The sequence below is a fragment of the Schistocerca nitens genome, chromosome 4 (genome assembly GCF_023898315.1).
Source record: "Schistocerca nitens isolate TAMUIC-IGC-003100 chromosome 4, iqSchNite1.1, whole genome shotgun sequence".
Lineage (NCBI taxonomy): Eukaryota > Metazoa > Arthropoda > Insecta > Orthoptera > Acrididae > Schistocerca > Schistocerca nitens.
This window is the reverse complement of record NC_064617.1, coordinates 321511007-321521688: the sequence shown is the minus strand read 5'-3', so window position 1 is coordinate 321521688 and position 10682 is coordinate 321511007. Positions and strand designations below refer to the sequence as shown.

Sequence of the window (10682 nt, the reverse complement as noted above, 5' to 3'; positions counted from 1 at the left end):
AAAGTTGAGTGACTGCAGGAAAATACAAAACAACTTAGACAAAATTTCCAGTTGGTGTGATGAATAGCAGCTAGTGCTACATGTGGAAAAATGTAAGTTCATGTGGATGAGTATGAAGATCAAACTTGTAATGTTCGGTTTTAGTATTACTAACCTGCTTGACAGTCAAATTGTTAAAATATCCGGATGTAATGTTGCAAAGTGATATGAAATGGAACGAACATGTGTGAACTGTGATTGGGAAGGCAAATGGTCAACTTTGGTTTATAGGGAGAATTTTAGGAAAGACTGGTTCACCTGTAAAGGAGACCACATATAGGACACTGGTGCAACCTATTCTTGAGTACTGCTCAAGTATTTGAGATCTGTACCAGGTTAGATTGAAGGAATACATCTAAGCAATTCAGAGGTGGGCTGCTATATTAGTTACCGGTAGGTTCAGACAACACATGAGTGTTAACAAAAATTCTTCGGGAACTCAAATGAGAATCCCTTGAAGGAGGGTGAGGTTATTTCGAGAAAATTTAGAGAACCGGCATTTGAAGCTGAAGGGCAAACAATTCTACTGCCATCAACATACAGTGTGCGTAAGGACAAAGAAGATAAGATATGAGAAATAGGGCTCATCCGGAGGCAATTTTTTTTCCCCACGTTCTGTTTGCGAGTTGGTACAGAGTACCTATGCCACACACCTGTACGGTGGATCGTAGAGTATTTTTGTAGATGTAGATCACGTTAACTTGGAGTTTCTGGTTAGTGCACTCTCTTCTGTTATCTATCTTGTACTACCACAGAAGGCAACATGCAAGTAGGGGCCAGTTGACATGGAGTTACAGATTCGGACACTCCAAATAAGTGTTTACAGTACTGTCGCAGAAGGCTATGAAAAACCTCAGGTGCTGCTCATTTGACAAAAAAGAACACTTGTGGTACATACAAAAGCATTTTGTGTAAGAATACTATTGAGTTTGTAATCAGTAAAAAAAATTATGCTTAGTTATGTCTGAATAATGTCGGTTGGCGACACGGTGGTGATGTACCAGACTGCAAATCCAGTCCCAGGATTTTGAAATTTATTTTTTTTATATCACTGCCAGAGTTGAAAGACATGACAGCAATCATTTGTTAATGTGGAGAAAGCCTGAGCCCACATTAAACCCTTGTTTTTTCTTATAACTGGCTGGATAAGGCAGTTCATTAGCCCGAAGAAAAGAGCATGCCAAGTCCTGTTAGACATTGCTTGATGAAACACTTACGTTCACAGCAACCTTCAAGATGAGGACAGCTTCACTTTCTTATGTCAAAAGGATTATCTTTTTTATTTAAAAAAAAGCTATTTTCTGTATGAAAATGATTATTATTATGAATTACGACAAGGTTAATGTCGATAAAATGTTTCTTTTAATATCTCTGGTTAGTCAATTTTTTTTTTGTGTTCCATCTAAAAAATATGTATTGTATTTTTCCTGCTCTCTCTTTTAAAACTAACAATATTTGTGGTACTTTAAATTCAACTGCTCTTCAAACCTTTCTAATAGTTTAATACTGTTAAAAAACAAAAAATTCTTATAGCCTACTGAACACAAATCCAATTTTACACACAATTTATCATAAAGAATGTGATATTTTATTCTCATGCATTGTAAAGACAACAGTATATATGATTATTCTCTTCTTTGCATATCTAATCCATCTGACAAAGGTAATTTCTGAAAAATTTTGTATCTAAAATTTTTGTAGGAAATGGGAAGCAGTCAGCTTGATCCACCCATCTGAACTTCCCAAGTTTCCTGGCCAACTGCAGGTAGCCAGATTGTCTGAAAGGGTAAAAAACCTTTTCTTACAGAAAATTCACTCCTTGTCCAGCAACATTTATAGTATCTGAACTATTGGAACATCTATGTCCTCCTTTTCAAGTAGATTTAAAATGAAAATAAAACCAGTCAAAATTGCAAAAATATTTTTTAATTTATGTAGTTCCACCTGCCTACATGCAAGTTTTGATTTTTTTCCTTCTTCAAATTGACCAAAAGAAGGGATCAGTTGATAGAATACATTCCGAGCCATCAAGGAACTACCAATTTGACATGGAAGGATGTGTGTGGGGTAAAAACACTAGAGACACACCAAGGTTCTTCTAGAATAGGCAGGTGCAAATGGGTGTAGGTTGTAGTAGCTATGCAGGGATGGGGAGCTGCATCAAACCAGTCTTGCATGTAGGTCACTCTGTAGAAAGGCCTCTTCGAAACCATGTGGAGGGACCATGTCCAGATGGCTGTAGTTAAGGCAACCACTCTTTCCATGCACAAGGCCCCTTTCTGTTAGGTACAGAGTGCAATTAAAGTTCAGCTATTCATAGAGGTCCAGTGTGGGCTGTAATTATTGTATTGCAGTGAAACTTGATAGGTGTGCTAATGCGTTAAAGCAAAACTGATTTAAGCTGAAAAAAAAAAAAATTCATTAATTCTAATTATGGCCACCATGTGAAATCTGGTGCTGTGCACTGTTTGCATGACACCCACATTGTCATTTGACAAGTCATAACATGAGTAAACAGTGTGGCTATTGAGAAGAGATGGTGCCATGTTAGTGAAACAGTTTTATGTGAATGGCACCAATTGAGAGCATCACTGACCGAAAGATCTGAGGAGAGATTGGTTGTCATTAAATGGTTTAAAAATGACGATTATGAAATTTGAAAATAAGGGTGAGCTTGGTGTGGCACCTGGGACAGGAAAGCGTCCCATCCTGGTGGAAATCGTACATGAGGTTGCCGCCGCTGTAACTGACCACTTGGGAAGTGTCCTGGGTAGTGCTAGTGCTTGTGCAATATCATAGAATTGTCCATCCCATGGTTGACAGTATAGAAATTTTTGCAGTCTACTTTACACTGCTACCCACACAAGATTCAGATGGTGAACCTGAAACCTCATAATCCACAGCAACATTCTGAATTTGCTCTTTGCTTTCTAGCACAGGTCAAAGTTGATGACGTGTGACTGGGCAATATTCTGTGGAGTGATGAGGCACATTTTACACTGAAGGGAGCAGTGAATATGTAGACTTGCTGAATTTGGGATACAGTTCAGTCACATATTGTGCTTGAAGAGCCACAGCGCTCACTGTGTGTGACTATATGGTGTGGAGTCACAAGCACCTTTATTCTCGGCTCACTCTTCTTTGAAGAGAATACACCCAGAAGGGCTTTACAGTGCACGGTGATGTCTGCACGTTATCGAGATCTTCTTGTACAGTATGTGATTTATGCTTTGGAAGAATGCAGATGTGTGGAAACCACTGCTTTCATGCAAAATGTGGTAACACCTCATGTTGCATGCTCAGTCAAAGATATGCTTAACCCTTTTGCGGGTGCATTTTTTGTAGCAACTCTGCGAAGATCATTTTTTTGCTATCAAGTTAGAAGTGTGATCAACTACTGTATTTTTTGATAATTTAATTTTTGTGATTTAGGACCAAAAACTGTTGTGGTATGTATATCACCATGGCACTGTGTGTGGTATTAAAACTGGTGGTAAACGCATTTCCCACTTCCCTTTTATGTGTTGTCGTGTGTTGCCATTACACATAAAAAAATAAACAACATTGTTTTATGTTTTGTTTTCTTTTACATTATTTAAAAAATACTTGTTACCAATATTAAAGTTTACTTACCACAATGTGAAAACAATCCTTGAAACTTTATCACGCAATAAAGATATGAGTTGATAACAGGTCACAATAATGTATATTGCAGAAGCGAAGCAATGTGTTACAACAACAAACAGAAATTGATTGTTGTAGCAGTTTCATACACTTGGTGTATTGTACTATCACAAGATGTCAGGTGTAGACAGAGGTGGTAAAACTTTATTCCCAAAAGCTTTGGGATTGTAGTAAGTATGCTTCCCAAGGACCGCAAATTACATTAATTTTGTGGTAAGTATACTTGCCAAGCCCCTTCCATGAACTACATTGGTGAACCCTTCCCAATAACCATTGAAACACTGTTTGGTGGGGTATATACTTCCCACAGTCCTGAAGGCTTATTTCACAACAACAGAAACTACAGCTGGTGCAGCAAACAACCACTAGATGCCAGAAGCACACAGAAGTGGTAACACACATTCCCATGAACGCTATAAAGAAATATGTTTAGTGGGAAGAATATCCCCCAAGGGCTACGAAAGGGTTAATGCAACCTTATACAAACATGTTATCTCCATAGATATTCCAGATGCGTGGCCTGCAAATTATATGATCTGAACCCATGTGATTTGGCTCTAGTGATAACTAAAAGAATGTATTTAGCAGGGACTCGTTTGGTCTCTACCTGATCTGAAGGCCAGTATACAGGAACACGTTGCTCAGATTCCTCTGGAACTGTTGCAAGCAACTGTTGATCACATTGTTTTAAGAATGTGGCATCTGATCGGTGTCTCCGGTGCTCAAATTGTGTAAGCAGCGGTTAATAGTAAAATCAACATTTTGGCTTTCTTTCTTTTTTGACCTTTTCTGCTTGTGCCCCATTCCCAATTCATTATAAATCTAAACATTTTTATATTTCTTTCTTGCATATAGAGTGCCAGATTTGTACATGATGGTCAAAATGAGAACTAACAACACATTAGAATAGCTACCAAGTTTTGGATGGATACGACAATTGCAGCACACGCTGGACCTCTGTGAGCAGCTGCACTTTAATTATAACCAGTCAGTACAACTGTCCTGTGTCTCTCTCTCTTTTATTGCAAGCTGAGTCAATATGTGCCCGTATTTCTTCATTGGCATAGACTTAGTTAACCTTGAAAAGTGAGGGATTATTTTTTGGCATTAGTACACGATATTCAGGTGACAGAACATTTTAACCCACATCTGCTGGGACTAATGTAATGTCTCATTCATTCGTTGAAGCTTCTAGTGTAGTTGTATTCTTGAAGGTTAGTGCCCCACTTAAGCAGAGAGTGATAAGTCTACTAGGAAAATATTCAGATCATTATCTTAAAGAACAAAGCACCAACCCACTCTTATCAGTAATTAACATTATTTGTGATTGTAAATTTGCACAACAAAATGACAAGCATTAGGAAACAATTCACTGTGAAAGTGTAGATCCTCACAGACCTCCAACAGTCGACAGCAAAGTTGCTGAAGGTTTCTCTAATAGTGTTGTTGTGGTCTTCAGCCCAAAGACTTGTTTGATGCAGCTCTCCGTGGTACTCTATCCTGTGCAAGCTTCTTTATCTCCTCATCTACTGCAACCTACATCCATTTGAATTTGCTTACTGCATTCATATCTTGATCTCTCTCAATGACTCCCCCGCCCCCAATACTAAATTCATGATCCGTTGATGTCTCAGAATGTCTCCTATCAATCGATCCCTTCTCTTAGTCAAGTTATGCCACAAATTTGTAGTCTCCCCAATTCTATTCAGTACCCCTTCATTAGTTACATGCTACCCATCTAACCTTCAGCATTCTTCTGTAACACCACAATTTAAAAGCTTCTATTCTCTTTTTGTCTAAACTGTTTCACCTCCATACATTGCTACACTCCATAGAAATATTTCAGAAATGTCATCCTGATACTTAAATTTATATTCATTGTAAACGAATTTCTCTTTTTCAGAAACACTTTTTTTGCCATTGCCAGTGTACATTTTATATCCTCTTTACTTCGAGCATTATCAGTTATTTTACTGCCCAAATAGCAAAACTCGTCTACTACATTAAGTGTCTTTTTTCCTAATCCAATTCCCTCAGCATCTTCTGATTTAATTCAACTACATTCCATTATCCTTATTTTTGTTTTGATTACGTTCATCTTATATCCTCATTTCAAGAAGCTGTCCATTCCAAACAACTGTTCTTTCAAGTCCTTTGCTATATCTGATGGAATTAAATTGATGTTGGTAAACCTGAAAGTTTTTAGTTATTCTTCCTGAACTTTAATTCCCTTTCCAAATTTGTCGGTTTCCTTTACTGCTTGCTGTATGTCCAAATTGAAGAACATCGGGGATATGCTACAACCCTCCCTCACTCTCTTCTTCGCTGCCACCATATCCCTTTCATGCCCCCTCAACTCATAACTGCTGTCTGGTTTCTGTACAAGTTGTAGATAGCCTTTCACTCCCTGTATTTTACCCCTGCTAGCTTCAGAATTTCAAAAAGTGTGTTCCAGTCAATATTGTCAAAAACTTTCTCTAAGTCTAGAAATGATATAAGTTTAGGTTTGCCTTTCCTCAACCTATATACTAAAAGAAGTCTTAGTGTCGGTATTGCCTAGTGTTCCTAAATTTCTCTGGAAGCCAAACTCGTCTTCCCCAAGATCAACTTACAACCGTTTTCCATTCTTATGTAAAGAATTCAAGTTAATATTTTGCAACCACAACTTATTAAACTGATAGTTTGGTAATAATTACACCCGACAGCACCTGCTTTCTGTGGACATAGAATTATTACATTCTTTTTGAAGTGCAAGGATATTTCGCCTCTGTCACACATCTTGCACATTAAATGGAATTTTTTTTGTCTTGGCTCACTCTCCCAAGGCTATCAGTAGTTGACGGAATGTTGTCTGCTTGTGAGGCCTTGTTTTAACTTAGGTCTTTCAGTCTCTGTCAAGTTATTCTCGTAATATCGTGTCTCCCATCTGCTCTTCATCTACATCCTCTTTCATTTCTGTGACACTGCCTGCAAGTTCATCTCCCTTGTACAGACCCTCTATATACTACCACAGCTTCCCACTTTCCCTTCTCTACTTAGAACTGGTTATCCATTTGAGCTCTTGATGTTCACACAGGTGCTTTTCTCTTCTCCAATGGCTTCTCTAATTTTCCTGTAGGCAGTATGTATCTTTCCCCTCATGATATATGCTTGTATATTCTTACATTTGTCTTCTAGCCATACTTGCTCAGCCATTTTGCATGTCATGTCAGTCTCATTTTTTAGATGTCTTTATTCCCTTTCACCAGCTTCGTTTTTACATTTTCTCCTTTCATGAATTACAGTAAATTTCTCTGTTCATCAGTTCAAGTCATTATTTTGTATGTTACCCAAGGATTTCTACTACACTCCTGGAAATTGAAATAAGAACACCGTGAATTCATTGTCCCAGGAAGGGGAAACTTTATTGACACATTCCTGGGGTCAGATACATCACATGATCACACTGACAGAACCGCATGCACAATGTCGGCACTAGTACAGTGTATATCCACCTTTCGCAGCAATGCAGGCTGCTATTCTCCCATGGAGACGATCGTAGAGATGCTGGATGTAGTCCTGTGGAACGGCTTGCCATGCCATTTCCACCTGACGCCTCAGTTGGACCAGCGTTCGTGCTGGACGTGCAGACCGCGTGAGACGACGCTTCATCCAGTCCCAAACATGCTCAATGGGGGACAGATCCGGAGATCTTGCTGGCCAGGGTAGTCGACTTACACCTTCTAGAGGACGTTGGGTGGCACGGGATACATGCGGACGTGCATTGTCCTGTTGGAACAGCAAGTTCCCTTGCCGGTCTAGGAATGGTAGAACGATGGGTTCGATGACGGTTTGGATGTACCGTGCACTATTCAGTGTCCCCTCGACGATCACCAGTGGTGTACGGCCAGTGTAGGAGATCGCTCCCCACACCATGATGCCGGGTGTTGGCCCTGTGTGCCTCGGTCGTATGCAGTCCTGATTGTGGCGCTCACCTGCACGGCGCCAAACACGCATACGACCATCATTGGCACCAAGGCAGAAGCGACTCTCATCGCTGAAGACGACACGTCTCCATTCGTCCCTCCATTCACGCCTGTCGCGACACCACTGGAGGCGGGCTGCACGATGTTGGGGCGTGAGCGGAAGACGGCCTAACGGTGTGCGGGACCGTAGCCCAGCTTCATGGAGACGGTTGCGAATGGTCCTCGCCGATACCCCAGGAGCAACAGTGTCCCTAATTTGCTGGGAAGTGGCGGTGCGGTCCCCTACGGCACTGCGTAGGATCCTACGGTCTTGGCGTGCATCCGTGCGTCGCTGCGGTCCGGTCCCAGGTCGACGGGCACGTGCACCTTCCGCCGACCACTGGCGACAACATCGATGTACTGTGGAGACCATGTACTGTGGAGACCTCACGCCCCACGTGTTGAGCAATTCGGCGGTACGTCCACCCGGCCTCCCGCATGCCCACTATACGCCCTCGCTCAAAGTCCGTCAACTGCACATACGGTTCACGTCCACGCTGTCGCGACATGCTACCAGTGTTAAAGACTGCGATGGAGCTCCGTATGCCACGGCAAACTGGCTGACACTGACGGCGGCGGTGCACAAAAGCTGCGCAGCTAGCGCCATTCGACGGCCAACACCGCGGTTCCTGGTGTGTCCGCTGTGCCGTGCGTGTGATCATAGCTTGTACAGCCCTCTCGCAGTGTCCGGAGCAAGTATGGTGGGTCTGACACACCGGTGTCAATGTGTTCTTTTTTCCATTTCCAGGAGTGTAGATGTTGTCTTTTTACTTATTTTATCCACTGCTATTTTCACTATTTCACCTCTAAAAGCTAATCATTTGTCTTCTACTATACTGCTTACCCCTGTGCTAGTCAATCATTGCCTAATGCTGCCTCTGAAACTCTCAACCCATCTCCTTAATTTCGTACCTTTTTGCAGTATCTTCAGCTTTAATCCATAGTTCATAACCAATACATTATGGTCACCGTTAACATCTGCCCGCTGAAGTTCTTACAATTTACAATCTGGTTTTGAAATTTCTGTCTTACCATTCTGTAATCGATTTGAAACCTTCTAGTTTCTCCAAGTCTCTTACGTGTATACAATCTTCTTTCATGATTCATAAACCAAGTGTTATTGATAGGATGGAATGTAACAATATTACAAAAATGATAGCTGTTCTCACTATATAGCAGAGATGCTGCTGAGTCACAGATAGGCACAACAAAAAGACTGTCACAAAATAAGCTTTCGGCCAACAAGGCTCATGTCAAAAATACACACATACACAGCCACGACCATGACCACAGCCTAGCAGCGGTGTATGATGGGAGAGGCAACTGGGGGGGGGGGGGGGGGGGGGGAGAGATAGCAGGGTAGGTGTGGGGGTCGTAAGTGCTGCTGGGGAGCATGCAGGGATGAGGTGGAGAGGGGGTAGGGCAGCTACGCACAATTTGGAGCTTAGACAGAGGTGACGAGGAGAAGGAGGGAGGTTAGTGGAAAAGGAGAGAAGTAAAAAGTGTGTGGATGGAATAGACAGTTGTTTAGTGCTGGAATGGGAAAAGGGAAGTGGCTGATGGATGAGGACAATGACTAATGAATGTTGAGGCCATGAGTGTTACGGGAGAGTTTTCATTTGTGCAATTTAGAAAAGCTAGTGTTAGTATGAAGGATCCATACGGCACAGGCTGTGAAGCAGTCATTTAAATGGAGAATGTCGTGTTGGGCGGCATGCTCAGCAACAGGGAGGTCCAGTTGTTTCTTGGCCACCGTCTGGCGGTGGGCATCCATGTGAATGGAAAGCTTCTTGTGACAGACGGTGTTGGTTGTCAGTGGTTGCAGCTTAGCTTGTAGGTCACATAACTGGTTTCACAGGTAGCCCTGTCTTTGATGAGATGATGATGATTGTGACTGGACTGTATGTAGTACATGATGGCGGTATGATGTATGGGACAGGTCTTGCATCTAGGTTTACTACAGTGATATGAGCCATACGGTAAGGGATTGGGAGCAGAGGTTGTGTAGGGATGGATGAGTATATTTAGTAGTTCGATGGATGGCAGAATACCGTTGTGGGAGGGCCACCGACAAACTGTGGCCAAGAAACAATTGGACCATCCTGTTGCTGAACACGCCTCTCAACACGACATTGACATTCTTTATTCTTCTCTCCTTTACTGCTACCCCCACTCTCCGTGTAAGCTCCTGACTGCACGTAGCTGCCCTACACTCTCTCCACCTCATCCTTGCACACTCCCCAGCAGCATTCACCATCCCCCTCCCACCCATCATGCACTCCTGCTGCTGCTGCTCGTAGTATGGCTTAAAAGCTGCCACAGGCTGTGGTCATGTGTATGTGAGTTGTGCGTGCGCGGTGGGGTGCGATGGGTGTATTTTTGACAAAGGACTTGTTGGCCAAAAGCTTATTTTGTGACAGTCTTTTTGTTATGCGTATCTGCGACTCGGCATCTCTGCTGTATGGAGTAGCAACTATCCTTTTCGTAATATTATTGCAAGTAAAGAAGCGTTTCAGAGTCTTTGCGTGGTTAATTGACCAAGATGTAGAGGGAGAATTTTGCCCGGAGCTGTGGATGATTCCACATATGGATCCAGAAGGGACGGCCACCACATTTGCCTGTGCAATCTGCGAGTTTATCTTGTGTAGACTTCTTTTTAAACAGCGCTACCCTTCCAATGAAGTGCAATGCCCACATCTGCACATATACAGACTGAGTTATGTAGCATGCATTTTTGCATAAAGTGTAATTCCGAAAAATGTAATAGAGGAGGAAGCAAGACACGGAGTGCTCATGGCAAAAGTAATAGAGAGTAAAAAGAAGACACTCAGGAAATGTCACACCGTGTGAAAAATGGAATATGCTTCTCAAAGTTATTTTCTGCAATGAAGGGAAAGTAATTTCACTTGAAACTGAATTACAGATTCTATAACAGTAAAAAATTGTGGGCTCTCA

At 41.9% G+C, this 10682-nt stretch overlaps 1 protein-coding gene across 1 annotated transcript in view; it reads right to left on the bottom strand.

Moving 5' to 3' along the window:
- Positions 1-1756: 1756 nt before the first annotated feature.
- LOC126253679 (serine/threonine-protein kinase 19-like) overlaps positions 1757-10682 on the bottom strand; it is a 67776-nt gene continuing 58850 nt past the window's right edge. The window contains exon 5 of the mRNA XM_049955203.1: positions 1757-1817. Within this exon, the coding sequence (XP_049811160.1) occupies position 1817 (1 nt within the window). The 3' untranslated portion in view covers positions 1757-1816. The remainder of the gene's footprint in view (positions 1818-10682) is intronic.